We start from the raw sequence: 24,333 nt of genomic DNA, 5'->3' as shown, positions 1-24,333 counted from the left end.
AAAGCCTCCTTCACCCACGCTGCCAAGCTTACCCTAGTAAAACTGACTATCCTACCGATCCTCGACTTCGGCGATGTCATCTACAATATGGCTTCCAACACTCTACTCAGCAAACTGGATGCAGTCTATCACAGTGCCATCCGTTTTGTCACTAAAGCACCTTATACCACCCACCACTGCGACTTGTATGCTCTAGTCGGCTGGCCCTCACTACATATTCGTCGCCAGACCCACTGGCTCCAGGTCATCTACAAGTCCATGCTAGGTAAAGCTCCGCCTTATCTCAGTTCACTGGTCACGATGGCAACACCCATCCGTAGCACGCGCTCCAGCAGGTGTATCTCACTGATCATCCCTAAAGCCAACACCTCATTTGGCCGCCTTTCGTTCCAGTACTCTGCTGCCTGTGACTGGAACGAATTGCAAAAATCGCTGAAGTTGGAGACTTTTATCTCCCTCACCAACTTCAAACATCAGCTATCCGAGCAGCTAACCGATCGCTGCAGCTGTACATAGTCTATTGGTAAATAGCTCACCCTTTTTCACCTACCTCATTCCCATACTGTTTTTATACTGTTTTTATTTATTTACTTTTCTGCTCTTTTGCACACCAATATCTCTACCTGTACATGCCCATCTGATCATTTATCACTCCAGTGTTAATCTGCAAAATTGTATTATTCGCCTACCTCCTCATGCCTTTTGCACACATTGTATATAGACTGCCCATTTTATTTTTCTACTGTGTTATTGACTTGCTAATTGTTTACTCCATGTGTAACTCTGTGTTGTCTGTTCACACTGCTATGCTTTATCTTGGCCAGGTCGCAGTTGCAAATGAGAACTTGTTCTCAACTAGCCTACCTGGTTAAATAAAGGTGAAATAAAAAATAAAATAAAAAAAAATAAAAATAAAAAAATAACAGTAGCGAGGCTATAACTGTAGCGAGTCTATAACAATAGCGAGGCTATAACAGTAGCGAGTCTATAACAGTAGCGAGGCTATAACAGTAGCGAGGCTATAACAGTAGCGAGTCTATAACAATAGCGAGGCTATAACAGTAGCGAGTCTATAACAGTAGCGAGGCTATAACAGTAGCGAGGCTATAACAGTAGCAAGGCTATAACTGTAGCGAGTCTATAACAGTAGCGAGGCTATAACAGTAGCGAGGCTATAACAGTAGCGAGTCTATAACAGTAGCGAGGCTATAACAGTAGCGAGTCTATAACAATAGCGAGGCTATAACAGTAGCGAGGCTATAACTGTAGCGAGGCTATAACAGTAGCGAGTCTATAACAATAGCGAGGCTATAACAGTAGCGAGGCTATAACTGTAGCGAGGCTATAACTGTAGCGAGTCTATAACAGTAGCGAGGCTATAACAGTAGCGAGTCTATAACAGTAGTGAGGCTATAACAGTAGCGAGGCTATAACAGTAGCGAGGCTATAACAGTAGCGAGGCTAAACTCTAGCGAGTCTATAACTGTAGCGAGGCTATAACAGTAGCGAGGCTATAACTGTAGCGAGTCTATAACAGTAGCGAGGCTATAACAGTGGCGAGGCCATAACAGTAGCGAGGCTATAACTGTAGCGAGTCTATAACAGTAGCGAGGCTATAACAGTAGTGAGGCTATAACAGTAGCGAGGCTATAACAGTAGCGAGTCTATAACAGTAGCGAGGATATAACAGTAGTGAGGCTATAACAGTAGCGAGGCTATAACAGTAGCGAGTCTATAACAGTAGCGAGGCTATAACAGTAGTGAGGCTATAACAGTAGCGAGGCTATAACAGTAGCGAGGCTATAACAGTAGTGAGGCTATAACAGTAGCGAGGCTATAACAGTAGCGAGGCTATAACAGTAGCGAGGCTATAACAGTAGCGAGGCTATAACAGTAGTGAGGCTATAACAGTAGCGAGGCTATAACAGTAGCGAGGCTATAACAGTAGCGAGGCTATAACAGTAGTGAGGCTATAACAGTAGCGAGGCTATAACAGTAGTGAGGCTATAACAGTAGCGAGGCTATAACAGTAGCGAGGCTATAACAGTAGCGAGGCTATAACAGTAGCGAGGCTATAACAGTAGCGAGGCTATAACAGTAGTGAGGCTATAACAGTAGCGAGGCTATAACAGTAGCGAGGCTATAACAGTAGCGAGGCTATAACAGTAGCGAGGCTATAACAGTAGCGAGGCTATAACAGTAGCGAGGCTATAACAGTAGTGAGGCTATAACAGTAGCGAGGCTATAACAGTAGTGAGGCTATAACAGTAGCGAGGCTATAACAGTAGCGAGGCTATAACAGTAGCGAGGCTATAACAGTAGCGAGGCTATAACAGTAGCGAGTCTATAACTGTAGTGAGGCTATAACTGTAGTGAGGCTATAACAGTAGCGAGGCTATAACAGTAGCGAGGCTATAACAGTAGTGAGGCTATAACAGTAGTGAGGCTATAACTGTAGTGAGGCTATAACTGTAGCGAGGCTATAACAGTGGCGAGGCCATAACAGTAGCGAGGCTATAACAGTAGTGAGGCTATAACTGTAGCGAGGCTATAACAGTAGCGAGGCTATAACAGTAGCGAGGCTATAACAGTAGCGAGGCTATAACAGTAGCGAGGCTATAACAGTAGCGAGGCTATAACAGTAGCGAGGCTATAACAGTAGTGAGGCTATAACAGTAGCGAGGCTATAACAGTAGCGAGGCTATAACTGTAGCGAGGCTATAACAGTAGCGAGGCTATAACAGTAGCGAGGCTATAACAGTAGCGAGGCTATAACAGTAGCGAGGCTATAACTGTAGCGAGGCTATAACAGTAGCGAGGCTATAACAGTAGCGAGGCTACATACAGACACCGGTTAGTCAGGCTGATTGAGGTAGTATGTACCTGTAGATATGGTTAAAGTGACTATGCATATATGATAAACAGAGAGTAGCAGTAGCGTAACAGATGGGTTGGCGGGTGGCAGGTGGCAGGACACAATGCAGATAGCCCAGTTTGCCAATGTGCGGGGGCACTGATGGTTCGGCCAATTGAGGTAGTATGTACATGAATGTATTGTTAAAGTGACTATTCACATATGATAAACAGAGAGTAGCAACAGCGTAAAAGAGGGGTTGGGCGGGGGCACACAATGCAAATAGTCAGAGTAGCCATTTGATTACCTGCTCAGGAGTCTATTGGCTTGAGGGTAAAAACTGTTGAGAAGCCTTTTTGTCCGAGACTTGGCACTCCGGTACAGCTTACCATGCTATAGTATAGAGAACAGGCTAAGACTGAGGTGACTGGGGTCTTTGACAATTTTTAGGGCCTTCCTCTGACACCGCCTGGTGTAGAGGTCCTGGATGGCAGGCAGCTTAGCCCCAGTGATGTACTGGGCCATAGGCACTAACCTCTGTAGTGCCTTGCGGTCGGTGGCCGAGCAATTGCTGTACCAGGCAGTGATGCCACCAGTCAGAATGCTCTTGATGTTGCAGCTGTAGAACCTTTTGAGGATCTGAGGACCCATGCCAAATCTTTTTAGTTTCCTGGGGTGAAATAGGCTTTATCGTGCCCTCTTCACGACTGTCTTGGTGTCTTTGGACCATTCAAGTTTGTTGGTGATGTGGACACCAAGGAACTTGAATCTCTCAACCTGCTCCACAACAGCCCCGTCGATGAGAATGGGGGTGTGCTCGGTCATCCTTTTCCTGTAGTCCACAATTATCTCCTTAGTCTTGGTTACATTGACGGATGGGTTATTATTCTGGCACCACCAGGCAGGTCTCTGACCTCCTCCCTATAGGCTGTCTTGTCGTTGTCCATGATCAGGCCTAACACTGTCGTGTCGTCTGCAAACTTAATGATGGTGTTGGAGTTGTGCCTGGCTATGCAGTCATGAGTGAACAGGGAGCACAGGAAAGGACTGAGCACGCACCACTGGGAGACTCCAGTGTTGAGGATCAGTGTGGCAGATGTGTTGCTACCTACCCTCACCACCTGGGGGCAGTCCGTCAGGAAGTCCAGGATTCAGCTTATAAGAAGGTGTTTAGTCCCAGGATCCTTAGCTTAGTGATGAGCTTTGAGGGAACTATGGTGTGGAACCCTGAGCTGTAGTCAATGAATAGCATTCTCACATAGGTGTTCCTTTTGTCCAGGTAGGAAAGGGCAGTGTGGAGTGCAATAGAGCATCATCCATAGATCTGTTTGGGAAGTATGCAAATTGGAGTGGGTCTAGGGTTTCTGGGATAATGCTGGTGATGTGAGCCATGACCAGCCTTTCAACGAACTTCATGGCTACGGACATGAGTGCTACAGTTCTGTAGTCATTTAGGCAGGTTGCCTTTGTGTTCTTGGGCACAGGGACTATGGTGGTCTGCTTGAAACATGTTGGTATTACAGACTCAATCAGGGACATGTTGAAAATGTCAGTGAAGACACCTGCCAGTTGATCAGCATATGCCCGGAGCACACGTCCTGGTAATCCTTCTGGCCCCGCAGCCTTGTGTATGTTGACCTGTTTAAAGGTCTTACTCACCTCGGCTACGGAGAGTGTGATCACACAGTCGTCTGGAACAGCTGATGCTCTCATGCATGCCTCAGTTTTGCTAGCCTCGAAGCGAGCATAGAAGTGATTAAGCTCATCTGGTAGGCTCGTGTCACTGGGCAGCTTGCGCCTTTTGTAGTCTAAATAGTTTGTATGCCCTGCCACATAAGACGAGCATCAGAGCCGGTGTAGTACGATTCAATCTTAGCCCTGTATTGACGCTTTGCCTGTTTGATGGTTCATCAGAGGGCATAGAGGAATTTCTTATCAGCTTCCGGGTTAGAGTCCCACACCTTGACAGCGGCAGCTCTACCCTTTAGCTCAGTGCGAATGTTGCCTGTAATCCATGACTTCTGGTTGGTTGGGGTATGTACGTACAGTTACTGTGGGGACAATATCCTCGATGCAATTATTGATAAAGCCAGGGACTTATGTGGTGTACTCCTCAATGCCATTGGAAGAATCCCGGAACATGTTCCAGTCTGTGATAGCAAAACAGTCCTGTAGTTTAGCATCTGCTTCATCTGACCACTTTTTTATAGACCGAATAACTGGTGCTTCCTGCTTTAATTTTTGCTTGTAAGCAGTAATCAGGAGGATAGAATTGTGGTCAGATTTACCAAATGTAGGGCAAGGGAGAGCTTTGTACACGACTCTGTGTGTGGAGTACAGATGATCTAGAATTGATTTCCCTCTGGTTGCACATTTGACATGTTGACAGAAATGAGGTAGAACTGATTTAAGTTTCCCTGAATTTAAGTCTCCGGCCACTAGGAGCGCCACCTCTGGGTGAGCGGTTTCTTGTTTGCCTATTTCCTTATACTGAGTGCAATCTTAGTTTCAGCATCCGTTTGTGGTGGTAACTAAACAGCCACCAAAAGTATAGCTGAAAACTTTCTAAGCAGATAGTGTGGTCTGCAATTTATCACAAGATACATCTAGAGACTTCGTTAGATTCCGTGCACCAGCTTTTGTTTACAAATATGCACAGCCCCCCCCGGCTGTGATGGTAGCTTTCCCACTCCCTTTCCTCTAACCATTACAACGGTCATTATGGCCAAACTGTTCTATTTTTGTTACACCAGACCAGAGGACATTTCTCCAAAAAGTATGATCTTTCTCCCCATGTGCAGTTGCAAATCGTAGTCTGGCTTTTTTATGGCGGTTTTGGAGCAGTGGCTTCTTCCTTGCTGAGAGGCCTTTCAGGTTATGTTGATATAGGACTCGTTTTACTGTGGATATAGATACTTTTGTATCTGTTTCCTCCAGCAGCTTCACAGGGTTATTTGCTATTTTTCTGGGATTGTGATACAGTGAATTATAAGTGAAATAATCTGTCTGTAAACAATTTTTGGAAATATAACTTGTGTCATGCACGGAGTAGATGTCCGAACCGGCTTGCCAAAACTGTAGTTTGTTAACAAGAAATGTGTGGAGTTTTTGAAAAACGAGTTTGAATGACTCCAACCTAGTTTTCCCATGATCAAATACCATTACCCATGTCCTAATCCAGCATCCATGCTCTACTCAGTTTCTCTCTCAGACTATGTCATGCAGCCCCCTCTCTCCCCTCCCAGACTATCAGTCATGCAGCACCCCCCACCCCCTCTTTCCACCCAGTTTCTCTTCCAGACTATCAGTCATACAGCCCCCTCTCTCCCTAGTCTCATCCACTCCAGTCTCTCCTTCCATGACTCTCACTATCTCTCTCTCTCCATGCTCAGTGACCCCCACCGCACCAACAGCAACCCTGCTCCAGGGTCCCAGTGAGCTCGTCTGCCTGGTGCTTGGCTTCAGCCCTTCAGACATCAACATCACCTGGCTGCTGGACAATGTCACAGAGCTGTGGAACAACAACACTAGCACCCCCTACAGGGCACCAGGAGGAATGTTCGGCATCAGGAGCCACCTGAGCCTGGCACACCAGGATTTGACACCGGGGGCTGTTTACACCTGCAGGGTGACCCACACCACCCAGACTCTGGCCCTGAACATATCCAAACCAGGTGTCTGTCTGTCTGTTCACTCAATTCTGATATAAGAACATTTTCCTGATGCTAGCCTCTTTCTAGCATCTTTCATCATTGTAGTAGAGCATTTCAGTATGGATTCCAGGCTAGCCTGTTTCTGAAACTTTTTCTCACTGAAAATCTCCTCTTTCATTTTGAGTAGAGCTCCTTGAGGTGGAGGGTGTCTTCTTTGACGAGAACAGGTCTGATCCCATTCTGACGGACACTGCAGAGGAGAACTGGAACATGGCCTGCATCTTCCTGGTCCTCTTCCTCATCTCCCTCCTCTACAGCTTCACAGTCACTCTGGTCAAGGTGAGAGGGAGGATATAACCACCTCACAGGTTTTCACTGCTTAGCTTTGAAGTGCAATATATGTTTATGCGATTAGCGTAAAACAATAAATATAAGAATGCATTATGTCCCAGTGTGTCTTTACTGCATTGATGACCTGTTGAAGCACCTGTTGGGTTTCAGACATGGAATGTCATCCCACACAGAGGGGATTCAGATTATCTTCATGTTCAATATAAATCTAATGGGTCTACCCCGAGGCTATATGTTGTTGTTTTGTATGTCACTGCAACCTCATTATCACACTTACTCACATTTTATTGCTGGTTAAGCCACAGTTACATTTTGAATATAAAACAAGCATTACAAGGTTTTCACAATTTATACTTACCTATATTTTTCTTTTCTTTTTTTTCAGACAAAATGATGACTTCAGGACACTTCCTGATGACTTCAGGACACTTCCTGATGACTTCAGGACACTTCAGGATCCATATGATGGATCTCTAGGAGTACAACTGGAAATGAAACCATTTATTCCAACCTTTTCTTATAAAATCACAACACGTTTCATTAGAAAATTGCATAGATTTAATTACTTACGGTTTCCTGTAGCTGGTGACAGGGAAGTGACAGGGAAGTGACAGGGAAGTGACAGGGAAGTGTTTGATGACAGGGAAGTGTTTGATGACAGGGAAGTGTTTGATGACAGGGAAGTGACAAGGAAGTGTTTGATGACAGGGAAGTGTTTGATGACAGGGAAGTGTTTGATGACAGGGAAGTGTTTGATGACAGGGAAGTGTTTGATGACAGGGAAGTGTTTGATGACAGGGAAGTGTTGTTTGACAGGGAAGTGTTTGACAGGGAAGTGTTCTTGTTTTTATTCCCCACAAAAACAGACAATGTGGTGGTGCTTACTTGCTCTCATCTCTTGTTAATGCGTTATAGAATTTTTGAGCAGAGATTTTTTTTAAATGGATGTTTAACCTCTATTAAATAAGGCCGACCATTACTCTCTATAATGAAGTATTTAGACACCAGTTATTGCTGAATTATCTGCTGATAATAAAACATTATTTCAAACAACCTACTTTGTCCTCCTCCCTCTTGTGTGTTATTTGTAGTTTATCATTTTTAAATTATCTTAAAACGTATATACCATTAATAAGAATAAAAATCATGTTTCATATGTGATTTGATATAGATACATTTAGAGAACAACATTAAAAGACCACATAAGTAGGACCATGCTTTTTGGTTGTTGTTTTTCTGGTACTTTTTACTTGAATTTCCAGCATGATACACTGGGTTTGCTGCTGGTAGAAAACCCTAGGAAAAGTTATTTAATTGATACAAGATTTCTCCAATCAATCAATCACAGTCTTGTTGTGCGGTGTGTATTTGGTGGGGGGATTCACCTTAGCCAGGGGAGGCATATCTCTGTGAATCTTAATCACACAAAGCCTATTATTTGGCAGGGAATATTATTTGTAGATCAGCCTCCCCTGGCTTAGGTGAGCCCCCCACACACACACACACACACACACACACACACACACACACACACACACACACACACACACACACACACACACACACACACACACACACACACACGCACAACCAGATCAGAGACAGCTTGTGTTAATTAAATACAATATCTTATTTCCCCCATTTGCTGTCATGCACCTTGTTTCATCACTGTAACACCATTGTTGTCCACTAGAGGACGCCACAAGACTGGGCTGCATCTGACTGTGGGCTGGTTCATTTCCCATGTGAAAGGCCAGTCATGTGTGGCAGTGGTCACTGGTCTGTATGCAGATGTTCACAGTTCGGAAAACAACTGAAAATATTAGCTGGCTGCATTCAGGGAAGGTCCCCACGAATACAGAGGAAGAGACAGTTATTCTCAAAATGTCTGCATATGTCAGCAAGAATATCTGTGAGTGTGTGTGTGTGTGTGTATGTCTGGAGGGTTTGAAGGAATTCACATCTGGGAGGGAAGAGACTGAGTTCACCCAGTCTCCCAATTGGCTGGCTCTCGTGTAATCTGGCATCGTAAGTGCTCTGATTGGCTCAGACCGCCGTGGCTGAAGACCAACGCTGTGACACTGTTGCCGGGACGGAGTCACAGCATGTTGCCAACTGACGTGCCAAGGGGCTGGCGACAGGGGAGAGGAGGGCACAATGCCCAGCAGGCTGTGCATCCAGCAGCATCTCCCTGTCTGACCACCTCTTTCTCCATCTGACCCTCTCCCCAGTCTCCATCACCAACCATGGAGAAATAACCAGTGAACATCCTCACTCAGTAGGGCACAGACAAATGACAGCCATTTAGCTGTATAATAAGGCTTGTTATAATCGACCACATCAGCATCTCATTGGTAAGCACAGTGATGACCGTAATAATTACCACCTACCCTCTTGGAAAAAAAGGTGCTAAGTAGAACCATACAGAGTTTGACACCCCTGCCATAGGGTACCCCTTTTTCGGTGATGGATAGAACCCTTTGTAGAGGGTAAAATATAGAACCCTTTATGTAGGTTTCTTCAAAGAACCCCCTGAATATGGTTCTACCTAGAACCCTCTATGAATGCATCTGCCTAGAACTCTTTGACGGGTTCTAACAAGAGGAATTCTATCATCTAAATGTTCTTTCTAGAACTGTCTATGAAGGATTCTACCCGAGAACACTAATCTTTGGGAGGGTTCTTCCTAGAACACTCTATGAACAGTTCCACAAGCCTTATTAGCCTTTAAATTATAATTATTTATGACAATATATTACAAACATATTTATTACCCAGGATGGCATAGCAGTCAGACGTCCTTTGTCCTCGTGTCCCATGTCGTGTCCCATGTATATATATATTTACACCTTTCTTCGCATATCTTTTATATATTCTCTTTTCAAACTTCCAAAAACTCTCCTGCAACCCGCCTAGCTAGCCAGAAGCTATCCAGAAGCTAGCCAGTTTACTGGCTAACGTTAGTATTCAGCTAACCACGGTTTGTCGTCATCAGCTATCCTTTAGCTCGAAAAGCTATCGGCAGTTTTGTACAACGTGACTCAGACCAGAACATACCAGACCTATTTTTCGCTCCATATCCTCGGATTTCAACCACAAGCTCTGGACATTTACACCTGGATCTCGCAGCTAGCTAGCTCCTATCCGTGTGACTATTGACTTATGTCGGTCCCGGAGCAAACATCAATTATTCCAGAGCTAGCCAGCTGAAGAGTTCCATCAACCACTCCTGGGCTACAATCACCTGTCCGGACCCGTTTTACTGGCGATGTGGAGCCCCACCAGACCTTCACGACTGGACTACCAACGTTATCTGCCCGAGGGAGTTATCCAACTGGCCCCACCGTCGCAACGTTACCTGAACGCCCATCTGCGGCCCGCTAATCGTTAGCTGTCTTATTGTCTGTTATCTGAATAGGTCTATTGGACAATTTTTCTTGTGTCACTATAACTATATCTATTTTGCCAATTGGATTGATCCCCTCTACCATGCGGAACCCCACTAAGCTACCAACGGAAACGCACAAGGTGGCTAAAAACAGACCTCCATCGTATGCTAGCTTGCTACCGATGGCCCGGCTAGCTGTCTGAATCACTACTCACTGGACCCTTATGATCACTCGACTAAGCATGCCTCTCCTTAATGTCAATATGCCTTGTCCATTGCTGTTCTGGTTAGTGTTTATTGGCTTATTTCACTGTAGAGTCTCTAGCCCTGCTCACTGTACCTTATCCAACCCTTCAGTTCCACCACCCACACATGCGATGACATCACCTGGTTTCAATGATGTTTCTAGAGACAATATCTCTCTCATCATCACTCAATACCTAGGTTTACCTCCACTGTATTCATATCATACCATACCTTTGTCTGTACATTATACCTTGAAGCTATTTTATCGCCCCCAGAAATCTCCTTTTACTCTCTGTTCCAGATGTTCTAGACGACCAATTCTCATAGCTTTTAGCCGCACCCTTATCCTGCTCCTCCACTGTTCCTCTGGTGATTTATAGGTGAATCCAGGCCCTGCAGTGCCTAGCTCCACTCCTATTCCCCAGGCACTCTCTTTTGATGACTTCTGTAACCGTAATAGCCTTGGTTTCATGCATATTAACATTAGAAGCCTCCTCCCTAAGTTTGTTTTATTCACTGCTTTAGCACACTCTGCCAACCCGGATGTTCTAGCCGTGTCTGAATCCTGGCTTAGGAAGACCACCAAAAATTCTGAAATCTTCATCCCTAACTACAACATTTTCAGACAAGATAGAACGGCCAAAGGGGGCTGTGTTGCAATCTACTGCAAAGATAGCCTGCAAAGTTCTGTCCTACTATTCAGGTCTGAAACCAAACAATTTGAACTTCTACTTTTAAAAATCCACCTCTCTAAAAACAAGTCTCTCGCCGTTGCCGCTTGCTTTAGACCTCCCTCTGCCCCCAGCTGTGCTCTGGACACCATATGTGAACTGATTGCACCTCATCTATCTTCAGAGCTCGTGCTGCTAGGTGACCTAAACTGGAACATGCTTAACACACCCAGCCATCCTACAATCTAAGCTTGATGCCCTCAATCTCACACAAATGATCAATGAACCTACCAGGTACCACCCAAAAGCCGTAAACATGAGCACCCTCATAGATATCCTCCTAACCAACTTGTCCTCTAAATACACCTCTGCTGTTTTCAACCAAGATCTCAGTGATCACTGCCTCATTGCCTGCATCCGTAATTGGTCAGCGGTCAGACAACATCCACTCATCACTGTCAAACGCTCCCTGAAACACTTCAGCGAACAGGCCTTTCTAATCGACCTGGCCAGGGTATCCTGGAAGGATATTGATCTCATTCCGTCAGTAGAGGATGCCTGGTTATTTTTTTTAAATGCCTTCCGCACCATCTTAAATAAACATGCCTCATTCAAGATATTTAGAACCAGGAACAGATATAGCCCTTGGTTCTCTCCAGACCTGACTGCCCTTAACCAACACAAAAACATCCTATGGTGTTCTGCATTAGCAGCCCCCGTGATATGCAACTTTTCAGTGAAGCTAGAAACCAATATACACAGGCAGTTAGAAAAGCCAAGGCTAGCTTTTTCAAGCAGAAATTTGCTTCCTGCGACACAAACTCAAAAATGTTCTGGGACACTGTAAAGTCCATGGAGAATAAGAACACCTCCTCCCAGCTGCCCACTGCACTGAAGATAGGAAACACTGTCACCATCGATAAATCCACTATAATTGAGAATTTCAATAAGCATTTTTCTACGGCTGGCCATGCTTTCCACCTGGCTACCCCTACCCCGGGCAACAGCACTGCACCCCCCACAGCAACTCGCCCAAGCCTTCCCCATTTCTCCTTCCCCCAAATCCAGTTAGCTGATGTTCTGAAAGAGCTGCAAAATCTAGACCCCTACAAATCAGCCGGGCTAGACAATCTAGACCCTTTCTTTCTCAAATTATCTGCCGAAATTGTTGCCACTGCTATTACTAGCCTGTACAACCTCTCTTTCGTGTCGTGAGATTCCCAAAGATTGGAAAGCAGCTGCAGTCATCTCCCTATTCAAAGGGGGGAACTCTTGACCCAAAATGCTACAGACCTATATCAATCCTTCCCTGCCTTTCTAAGGTCTTCGAAAGCCAAGTCAACAAACATATTGCAGACCATTTTGAATCCCACCATACCTTCTCCGCTATGCAATCTGGTTTCAGAGCTGGTCATGGGTGTACCTCAGCCACGGTCAAGGTCCTAAATGATATCTTAACCGCCATCGATAAGAAACAATACTGTGCAGCCGTATTCATTGACCTGGCCAAGGCTTTCGACTCTGTCAATCAGCACATCTGCAGACTCGATAGCCTTGGTTTCTAAAATGATTGCCTCGCATGGTTGACCAACTACTTCTCTGATAGAGTTCAGTGTGTCAAATCGGAGGGCCTGTTGTCCGGGCCTCTGGCAGTCTCTATGGGGGTGCCACAGGGTTCAATGGTTGGACCGACTCTCTTCTCTGTATACATCAATGACGTCGCTATTGCTGCTGGTGAGTCTCTGATCCACCTCTATGCAGACGACACCATTCAGTATACTTCTGGCCCTTCTTTGGACACTGTATTAACAACCCTCCAGGCGAGCTTCAATGTGTGTCGAACTGCTTTGCTTTATCTTGGCCAGTTAGCAATTGTAAATGAGAACTTGTTCTCAAATTGCCTACCTGGTTAAATAAAGGTGAAATTAAAAATTAAAAAATTAAAAACATATATCAGAAGGCCTTTGTTTAAGCGTTATACCCAAACACAGTGGTGTTAGGAATCACCTGGTTTACAGGCCACATCAGGCCTGCAAATCACATTATACTGGCTTGAAAATTGATGTGTAATTCCTATTGGAATCCAGCCAAAGATAGGATGTCCAACAAGTGGAATTGTTAATCACCTGCAGCCTGCATTTAGAATGATTGCTAGGGTAGGGTTATTTATTATCGTGTAACATAAAAATATATCAACCAATCAATGTATACTGAAAAAATAAACGCAACATTTAAAGTGTTGGTCCCATGTTTCATAAACTGAAATATAAGATCCTCGAAATATTCCATACTCACAAAAAAAAACATATTTTCTCTCAAATTCTGAGCACAAATTTGTTTACATCCCTCTTAGTGAGCATTTCTCCCCTGCCAAGATATTCCATCCACCTGACAGGTGTGGCATACCAATAAACGTATTAAATAGCATGATCATTACACAGGTGCACCTTGTGCTGCGGACAACAAAAGGTCACTCTAAAACGTGCAGTTTTGTCACACAATACAAGGCCACAGATGTCTCAAGTTTTGACAGAGTGTGCAATTGACCTGCTGACTACATGAATGTCCACCAAAGCTGTTGCCAGAAAATTGAATGTTCCTTTATCTACCATAAACAGCCTCCAACGTAATTTTAGAGAATTTGCCAGTACATCCAACCAGCCTCATGTGTAATCATGCCATCCCAGGACCTACATGTCACTGGTGTAGATAGGAGTAGGCAGGAAGCAGTCAAAAGTTTAGAACTTATGAATTTATTTAAGCATCATATATCAAAAAGGCACAGGGCGAACCCAAAGTGCAAAATATAAAGTACTCAGGAAATGGTAGGAGAGATTCATCTCAGGAAAACAAGTAACATTTACAATGACAGACAAAGCAAAGGCTGTGTTGTGACACTACAGTACACATCCGGCTTCTTCACCTGCGGGATTGTCTGTGACCAGCCATTTAGACAGCTGATGAAACTGTGGTTTTTACACAATAGAAAAATTGTCTCAAACCGTCTCAGGGAAGCTCATTTGCGTGCTCGTCATCCTCACCAGGGTCTTGACCTGACTGCAGTTCGGCATCGTAACTGACTTCAATGGACAAATGCTCACCTTCGATGGCCACTGGCATGCTGGAGAAGTGTGCTCTTCACGGATGAATCCCAGTTTCAGCTATACTGGGCAGATGGAAACAGTGAGTATGGTGCCTTGTGGGCGAGTGGTTTGCTGATGTCAACGTTGTGAACGGAGAGGTTATGGTATGGGCAGGCATAAGCCACAGACGACGAACACAATTGTATTTTATCAATGGCAATTTGAATGCACAGAGATACTGTGATGAGATCCTGAGGCCCATTGTAGTGCCATTTATCCGGTGCCATCATCTCATGTTTCAGCGCCATTCATCCGGTGCCATCATCTCATGTTTCAGCGTGCTAACGCATGGTCAAATGTCGCAAGGATCTGTACGCTTTCTTTCATGGCCTGCATACTCAGACATGTCAACCATTGAGCATGTTTTGGATGCTCGAGATCAACTTGAACTAAAGTATGTTCCAGTTCCCGCCAATATCCAGAAACTTCGGCACATTGAAGAGGAGTGGGACAACATTCCACAGGCCACAATCAACAGCCTGATCAGCTTTATGTGATGGACATGTGTCGCGTTGCATGAGTTAAATGGTCCTTGCACCAGATATTGACTGGTTTTCTGATCCAATCCCCTACCTTTTTTTAAAGGTATTTGTGACCAACAGATGCATATCTGTATTCCCAGTCATGTGAAATCCATATATTAAGGTATAATGCATTTATTTTATTTGAGTGATGTCCTTATATGTAATGTAACTCAGTAAAATCTTTGAAATTGTTGCATGTTGCTTTTATATTTTTGTTCAGTGTACATGCAAAAACACAGATATCACATTAACACAACTAATTCTGGCATCTCCCTGCAATAGCGCGAGCTGGGAAATATTATATGTTTCTATGTAGAACCCTTCATGTCTTCCAAATAATCATCAAAGAACCCTTTGTTCCAAAAACAGTTCTTAGGATGTTAAATTCTAGGTAGAACTCTTTGCTTTACAAACAATTGTCTTCCAAAAACAGTTATTCTGATCAAAATGGTTCTTGGTAGAACCCTAATCCCTCCGCAATGAACCCTTTTGAAACTATTTTTCCAAAGTGTACAGTAACTAAATCCTTATCAACACTGTTGTCAGCTCCACCATCATCATCATAACGATCCTCTACCCAGATGCTGCGCTACTCTGCCACAGTGTATTGTTTATTTCAGTGCTCTGGTTAGTGGTTTGTGTATTGGATGTCTTTATCTCTGTATGGATCAGTAGAGGGAGATGTAATCCCTGCCAGGATGCGTCCCAATAGACTAAAGTGGCCTCCTCTCCTTTTCTCCTTCCTTTCATCTGCACAGATGTGAAATACCTATTGCTTCCACATATATTGTGTGCTTATATCTGTTCAGGTTATTACCCCACCTTTTGGGGTAATACGGTCACGCCCTGACCTTAGAGAGCCTTTTTATTTCTCTATTTGGTTAGGTCAGTGTGTCATTTGGGGTGGGAATTCTATGTTGTTTGTTTCAATGTTTTGGCAGGGTATGGTTCTCAATCAGGGACAGCCGTCTATCGCTGTCTCTGATTGGGAATCATACTTAGGCAGCCTTTTTTCCTTTTGGTGGTTGTGGGTAGTAATCTTCGTTTGTGCATGTTTAGCCTTACGGAGCGTCACGTTAGTTTTGTTGTGTTATTGTTTTGTTGGCAACATTTTGCAAAAATATAGAAAAATGTATGCTCACCATGCTGCACCTTGGTCCATTCCATATGACGATCGTGACACAGGTGCCTTGGGAGTTAGTATAAAGGTTCCTGAAGTTGGCTGTTGAAGGAGACCCATATTAAGTAAGGCTTGGCCATTTTGTTCGTTTCTACCTGTTATGAATGTTTTTTAATAGTGTAAAATACTGATTTATTGTTTGGGGTCTTTTATTTTGGTTTGAGTGGGTTTTTCACAGGTTAGAAATGATGCACCTTAAAGGGCACACAAATGAAATGTTCTGAAGTATCTATTGTCTGTGTTTTGGTTGCACACATGCAAATTCTCTTGATAATAAATGTCATTTAAAACCCAATGTAAACTTGATACACAAAATGTTTGACATTTTTGAAATATCGTTAAATCATTTTTGACTTTCTGGAGAGGACTGATCACCCTCACTAAAAAGACTAGAGACATTGGTAGAGATTTAAATGGGCTATGTAAACACTAATAATTAGAAGTTTATAATTTAGCAATAGTCCTATGTGATTTGAACCACGAGAAGGACAGAGAGCGAGTGCTGGCCCTGACTGAGGGCATCTGTCTCTAGTCTATTTGACTATTTATTGAATTACCTTATGGGATACAGTGAAGTTAAAATGGAGTCATCAAGGGTTGTAATTCTAATTGTATTTGTTATTTTGATTTAACAGGCAGCGTTGTTTTTTTTGTACATGTGCCATTGGGAGGACGAACAGAAACACCAGAAGAATGAGTCCCCAGAGGTATCAGGTTAGAAAGAATAAAGTAGACGGCACATGTCAAACCTATGATTTATGAACCTATGTCAGGATGACGTGTGCACGCCCATATTTGGGCATCCGGTCAGGACATCCTGTTCCTGTTTTCATGCCTTGGAGGGTGTGCTAATTTATGCATATATTGTATTTATTCCTTTGAAGTAGTCATGATGATTGATGTGTAGGGACCTGGTTGAACTGGGGGGGGTCTATGTTTGAACATTTGAAAGAGAAGGGCCCCACACCCCCTATTTTATTGCCCTTATGGTTGTTATCTATGAAGCAGGAATGTCTGGGAGGGTGATTGTGTGTGTATGTCTCTGCCTGGGGTGTTAGAAACAAGGTCTCTTCGCATTGTGTACATTTCAAGCTTTCAACAACAATAAAACAGCCATCTAAATAATGTTTCTTGGCCCAACACGCTGTTGAGTTTCCTATTTAGTTGTCTTTATATGTACATGCGCCGAGCTCCAGGTGGCTCCAGCCTATGGATGTTAGGTGCATGTACACCGGGGGGGATCCAAAGTGTATAATCTACACACATGTCTATTGACCACAGTAACATGACAGATATAGTGGAGATGCAACAACAATCTGCTAGTGGATATTCAATGTACAACAGTAGTCTTTGGTAACAAGCAATATGTGTTAAATATGTGTCACAGTCAATCATGACAGCCTCTTTATGAAAGGCCTTTACTTATGACTTAAACAGATTCATTTTCTACCCATTTTATTAATGAGGACCTACATGCCGGACAGATTATCTACCCATGGAGGGAAAACTTACGGAGCTTTGATGGAGCGTGCAAGAATGTCATGGCGTAGGGGGAATTGGAAACGGATGCAGGTCAGGGCTAACCAGGCCCTATATCTGTAAGAAAGGAATAGTAAAAAGGTTTAATTATGACATGCTTTAAACTGTATGTACTTAATATTTTGAATTAAATAAAATGGTATCTCACCCTTTAACGAAAGGGGATCTCTTGTTTTCTCTCGCCCGGTCTGTTGCGGAGAAATGCAATGTCTTAAAAAGAACTATGTATTATTTTATAGTCTTTCCTACAACGGTATGTTAAAAACATTAAAGGTTATTCAAGTTTAGTACTGGGGGTGTTGTAATGATGTACAACTGTAGGCTGCCAATGTTTTTACATAAAACACTCGTGCATGTTTAAATATTGCGCAGTAAGATTGGGTCATTAATTCTAACATGTCTTAAAGTTTGTACTAAATATTTTGGAATAAATAAAAGGAATTTAGAACAGTATCTCACCTTTTAAGGATAGGATTATGTCCTTTCCATCTATCACCCCGGTCTGTTGCGAAGAAAAAGACAGGGGGAGTGTGTGTTTCAAAAACAAATGGGGTATGGGGGTGTGTGTCTCTGTAGGGATCGTTTGAAACCAAGGTTTGCACTATCATGCTTACTTTATGTCCAGATTTCTGCCTACCCCCCCATCAAAAAGTGTGTGACGGCGTCTCTTAAAATGGGCACTTTCTATTCATTAACACATAGGTCTTTTCAAATCCGAAATTCTCACCCCAGAGGATGTGGGGGGTAAAACGTCAAACACCCCAGAAAGAATACAGTATGTCTAGACCGACGCCCGGGGTTAAACATTGATATTTCTAATCAACGCCCGGTGCCCCCACCCCGGTCTTTAAATTTACATCGGACACCCCCCAAGGTGCTAACCCTGGGGGTGCAGGAAATCATAAAGGCAATACATGCATACAAAATGTCTCGTCACCCCTCCTGTTGTTTGAATTCACTGCCTTTCTTCTCTAAACCAAATATACAGGGTGTTGCATACATGATATCGCCCGAAAAAAACGTCACCACAATGCCCCGTAAACTAATTCCGTACTTTCTCTCCTTTTGAGCCATGACAGCGAACGAGTCTAGTGAAGCATATACTTTCCCACCCTGTTAGCACCGCTTTAGCACAGCTACAAGCCAACAGGTCAACAGCCCCGAATATCTATCGGCCAGGACAGATAAAAAGAGTCTGTGAATCCATCCTAATGGAGCTTTCTGAAGGTGAGTTCGTGAAAAAATATATTTTAAGATTTGGACTCTGGGAATTGTTTGAATATTATGGATATTATTGTAATATTAAACAGGAGTTGTGTTTTAAACCGATGACAGTCATTTGTTTTAATGTAAAATGCCCATATTCTTGTAATTTAAAAATGTGGATATATGTCGTATAACATGTTAATATTATCTAACGTTCGCAGGATATCCAGAGGCTACCGGACATAATTGATTGGGAAGCGACAGTTAGACGGGGATTCTCAGAAGTAAACTGCGCCTGGTCCTTTACGTAGCCCTTCAACATCACACTATTTTCGGCGTAAATCCCTAAAAATAAAATCCATAATAAAATGTATACATTAAAAACAAAAAGTGTGCACCCTATTTTAAAAGCTATTTTTGTGTTTACAGCGGACAGCCAACAAACAAGGATACATGCAGCATTAGGGACTCTGAACGACTTCGGAAGAGCAGACGAAACAGATGCTATTCTACGTTTTGGTACTAACGGCCTTACCCTAACTCCAAAACACGATAATCGGGGAATCCTTCCTTCCTCAAGGAACTTTTTGAAGGGGAGTTGAATATTCAAGGTGATGTTTGTATATAGATATATATTATAGGTATTAATTCTAGGCATTTACATGTATATTTTTAAAAATTAAGGCTATTTATACAATGAAACATTGTTTTTATTCATACTGTTTGTAAACAATAGCTTCTGCCCTCTTAGGGTCTACTTAACCCGCTTATTGATAAGAAAGTATGATTAGAAACCAAGGGGCCAACTATATTCAATCTGTGATTAGAAACGATAATTAGAAGCTATGACAAAACTATGATAATAAACTATCAACAACTATGAAGACAGTGTGTGCTGTGTGTGCATGAATGATGACCTATTATTTAAGTGTGGAATATATTCTCTCTCTCAGGCTATGAAAAATACAAAAGATAGGACATTGACTCCTGAGTGTTGAACTTATGCCCACTCTACAGCAACCCTGGTTGTTATATGACCCTGAGGGTCATCTACGAATGTTGGAACATCTACAACTATTGAAGATGCAAAAAGGAGTTTTCAGAAATACATTTGGTTTGCAGATATGTATTATCATAAATATAATATAACATTATCATCATAATCTTTAGTATTATTATGTTACATGCGAGACATAACCAGAAATGTCAACATAGACAACTTACAAGAATGTGTTTACCAGGCTGTGATGAAAACACTTTAAAGGAGCTCGAATTCAAACATGCAAGGATATATATTTGATACAATTACCCACTTTAAAACTGTTGCTGCAATATCACTTCTCAATGTGTACATTTCAAGCTTTCAACAACAATAAACCAACCATCTCAATAATGTTTCCCGGACTAACACACTGTTGAGTTTCCTATTTACTAAAGAACAACCACTAAGACAAAACACAAAAAGTTGTAATATCTGTATACATGTCATTCTATATGGAAAACAGGTACATTCTGAAAGATTATGATGTAGATGTGATTTTTAATTAATCTCTCAATTTAGGATACTGTTTTATTTTATACTTTACTTAAATTGTGTTATTAATCATGTCTCATACCCAGACCGGTGTCCTCATCCTCTGGGGTGTCCCCCTGTACCGGCACACGCACACACATTTTGTATGCATGTATGCAGCCTTTTTGACTTCCTGCATCCTCAGGGTTAGCACCTTGGGGGGTGTCCGCACACGCACATTTTGTATGCATGTATGCAGCCTTTTTGACTTCCTGCATCCTCAGGGTTAGCACCTTGGGGGGTGTCCGCACACGCACATGGCTTTACCGCAAGTCTTTTTCTTCGCAACAGACCGGGGTGATAGATGGAAAGGACATATTCCTATCGTTAAAAGGTGAGATACTGTTCTTAATTCCTTTTATTTATTCCAAAATATTTAGTACAAACTAAGACATGTTAGAATTAATGACCCAATCTTACTGCGCAATATTTAAACATGCACGAGTGTTTTATGTAAAAACATTGGCAGCCTACAGTTGTACATCATTACAACACCCCCAGTACTAAACTTGAATAACCTTTAATGTTTTTAACATACCGTTGTAGGAAAGACTATAAAATAATACATAGTTCTTTTTAAGACATTGCATTTCTCCGCAACAGACCGGGCGAGAGAAAACAAGAGATCCCCTTTCGTTAAAGGGTGAGATACCATTTTATTTAATTCAAAATATTAAGTACATACAGTTTAAAGCATGTCATAATTAAACCTTTTTACTATTCCTTTCTTACAGATATAGGGCCTGGTTAGCCCTGACCTGCATCCGTTTCCAATTCCCCCTACGCCATGACATTCTTGCACGCTCCATCAAAGCTCCGTAAGTTTTCCCTCCATGGGTAGATAATCTGTCCGGCATGTAGGTCCTCATTAATAAAATGGGTAGAAAATGAATCTGTTTAAGTCATAAGTAAAGGCCTTTCATAAAGAGGCTGTCCTGATTGACTGTGACACATATTTAACACATATTGCTTGTTACCAAAGACTACTGTTGTACATTGAATATCCACTAGCAGATTGTTGTTGCATCTCCACTATATCTGTCATGTTACTGTGGTCTTTTTAAAAGTCAATAGACATGTGTGTAGATTATACACTTTGGATCCCCCCGGTGTACATGCACCTAACATCCATAGGCTGGAGCCACCTGGAGCTCGGCGCATGTACATATAAAGACAACTAAATAGGAAACTCAACAGCGTGTTGGGCCAAGAAACATTATTTAAGATGGCTGTTTTATTGTTGTTGAAAGCTTGAAATGTACACAATGCGAAGAGACCTTGTTTCTAACACCCCAGGCAGAGACATACACACACAATCACCCTCCCAGACATTCCTGCTTCATAGATAACAACCCTAAGGGCAATAAAATAGGGGGTGTGGGGCCCTTCTCTTTCAAATGTTCAAACACAGACCCCCCCAGTTCAACCAGGTCCCTACACATCAATCATCATGACTACTTCAAAGGAATAAATACAATATATGCATAAATTAGCACACCCTGACCAGATGCCCAAATATCGGCACTCCCTAGACCACGTGATCACATACACAATTTCACACTCCCTCTAAGGCATGAGAACAGGAACCGGATGTCCTGACCGGATGCCCAAATATGGGCATGCACACATCATCCTGACATAGGATCATAAATCATACGTTTGACGTGTGCCGTCTACTTTATTCTCTCTCAGGTTGATTGTGGAGGTCTGCACACTGCGAAATGTATATCACTTTAGACTAGAAATGCATTGAAATACTGATTTGTCATTAATAACCTGAACAGATCTGAGCACACAATATATGTGGAAGCAATAGGTATTTCACATCTGTGCAGATGAAAGGATGTTCAAAGTGGATGAAAAAAATAAAAAAAATAAAAAATAATCAAAATAACAAATACAATTAGAATTACAACCCTTGATGACTCCCATCTTAACTTCACTGTATCCCATAAGGTAATTCAATAAATAGTCAAATAGACTAGAGACAGGTGTCCCTCAGTCAGGGCCAGCACTCTCTCTCTCTGTCCTTCTCGCGGTTCAAATCACACATAGGACTATTGCTAAATTATAAACTTCTTCTAATTATTAGTGTTTACATAGCCCATTTAAATCTCAACCAATGTCTCTAGTCTTTTTAGTGAGGATGATCAGGCCTCACCAGAAAGTCAAAAATGATTTAAAGATATTTAAAAATGTCAAACATTTTGTGTATCAGGTTTACATTGGGTTTTAAATGACATTTCTTATCAAGAGAATTTACATGTGTGCAACCAAAACTTTTCAGAACATTTAATTTGTGTGCCCTTTAAGGTGCATAATTTCTAACATGTGAAAAACCCACTCAAGCCAAAATGAAAGACCCAAACAATAAATCAGTATTTTGCACCATTAAAAAAACATTCATAACAGGTACAAACAAATAAAATGGCCAAGCCTTACTTAATTTGGGCCTCCTTCAACAGCCAACTTCAGGAACCTTTATACTAACTCCCAAGGCACCTGTGTCACGATCGTCGTATGGAATGGACCAAGGTGCAGCGTGGTGAGCGTATATTTTTGCAAAATGTGGCCAACAAAACGAACGTGTGTAACGTCGGGTGAGTAATGAGTGAGGAGTCAAATGCAGAGAGCGAAGTGAACGGGGAAAACACTTTAATGTCCTTCAAAACGTAACAGGTCCAAACATGGGTGAATGCCCTAAAACACTGGCGCTAAACAAACCCAAAACCTATTTACAAACACTGGACAGTGAAAACCCAAAACAAACACGATACCTCACCAAATGTAACAAACCAACAAGCCCGCACAAACACCAGCGGGCAAAACGAACTTAAATAACACCCATCTCAAAACCCCAACAAGGAACAGGTGAAAACAATAAGACAAAAACAAAGGAAAAAGGGATCGGTGGCAGCTAGTAGACCTGCGACGACGACGACCGCCGAGCGCCACCCGAGCAGGAAGGGGAGCCACCTTCGCTGGTATTTGTGACAACGTGAAGCTCCGTAAGGCTATACATGCACAAACGAAGACAACTTCCCACAACCACCAAAAGGAAAAAAGGCTGCCTAAGTAGGGTAGACAGCTGTCCCTGATTTGAGAACCATACCCGGCCAAAACATAGAAACAAACAACATAGAATGCCCACCCCAAATCACACTCTGAACTAACCAAATAGAGAAATAAAACGGCTCTCTAAGGTCAGGGCATGACAAGCTGCCTCAGAAAGCATTTCAAAAGGAGAGATACAGAGTCATTGATAAACATGCTAAAAAAAACTGGAAGTCCTAGAAGAAATAAAATAAACCTGTTCTTAGTTTGCAGATCTTAACCAGTCCTAAAAGGTCTTAATCTTAATCAAGATTACTGCATTTTGGGCAGGAAGTCTTGATAAACCCATCCGTATACAGAATAATACTTCAGTCACATCAGATGATACGATGTCCCGTAAAGCTGGATAGACACCTTCAAAAGTAAACAATCTCAGAGCTCCTCTCTGTTAATCTTAATCTTTTTGGCCTGTTGCATTGACACACAGGTCTGTACTAACTGTCCCTGGGACATAAACTATTCCAAATATGAAATGTATTCAAATGAAATCAAAGTTTATTTGTCACGTGCGCCGAAAACAACAGGTGTAGGTAGTCCTGTTGTTTAACCTAAATTTTTGCCTAAAATGACATACCCACATCTAACTGCCTGTAGCTCAGGCCCTGAATAAAGTATATGCATATTATTGGTACAATTTGAAAGGAAACTCTATGAAGTTTATGGAAATGTGGAAGGAATGTAGTAGAATATAACACAATAGATCTGGTAAAAGAAAAACCAACCGTTCTTTTGTATTTTTTTTGTACCATCTTTGAAAAGCAAAAGAAAGGCCATGATGTATTACTCCAGCCCAGATGCAATTTAAATTATGTTCGCTAGATGGCATCAGTGTATGTGCAAAGTTTGAGACTGATCAAATGAACCACTGCATTTCTGTTCAAAATGTTGTAT

The 24,333-nt window shown here is 42.4% G+C and overlaps 1 long non-coding RNA gene and 1 gene segment (V, D, J or C); both read left to right on the top strand.

Annotated features, from left to right (window-relative positions):
• Window positions 1-5,519: 5,519 nt before the first annotated feature.
• On the top strand, window positions 5,520-7,915 carry LOC127917724 (Ig lambda-2 chain C region-like). The segment is given in 3 exon segments: window positions 5,520-6,528; window positions 6,695-6,846; window positions 7,244-7,915. Coding segments are annotated over 3 exon segments (621 nt in total).
• A 12,646-nt stretch (window positions 7,916-20,561) lies between these two features.
• Window positions 20,562-23,616, top strand: LOC127917720 (uncharacterized). Its single transcript, XR_008097637.1, has 3 exons — window positions 20,562-20,662; window positions 20,932-20,971; window positions 21,063-23,616. It is a non-coding gene; the product is annotated as an uncharacterized LOC127917720 (long non-coding RNA).
• The last annotated feature ends 717 nt before the right edge of the window (window positions 23,617-24,333 follow it).

The sequence above is a fragment of the Oncorhynchus keta genome, unplaced genomic scaffold (assembly GCF_023373465.1).
Source record: "Oncorhynchus keta strain PuntledgeMale-10-30-2019 unplaced genomic scaffold, Oket_V2 Un_contig_1188_pilon_pilon, whole genome shotgun sequence".
NCBI classification, from domain to species: Eukaryota; Metazoa; Chordata; class Actinopteri; order Salmoniformes; family Salmonidae; genus Oncorhynchus; species Oncorhynchus keta.
The sequence above is the reverse complement of the archived record's forward strand: the minus strand, read 5'-3'. Positions and strand labels throughout refer to the sequence as shown.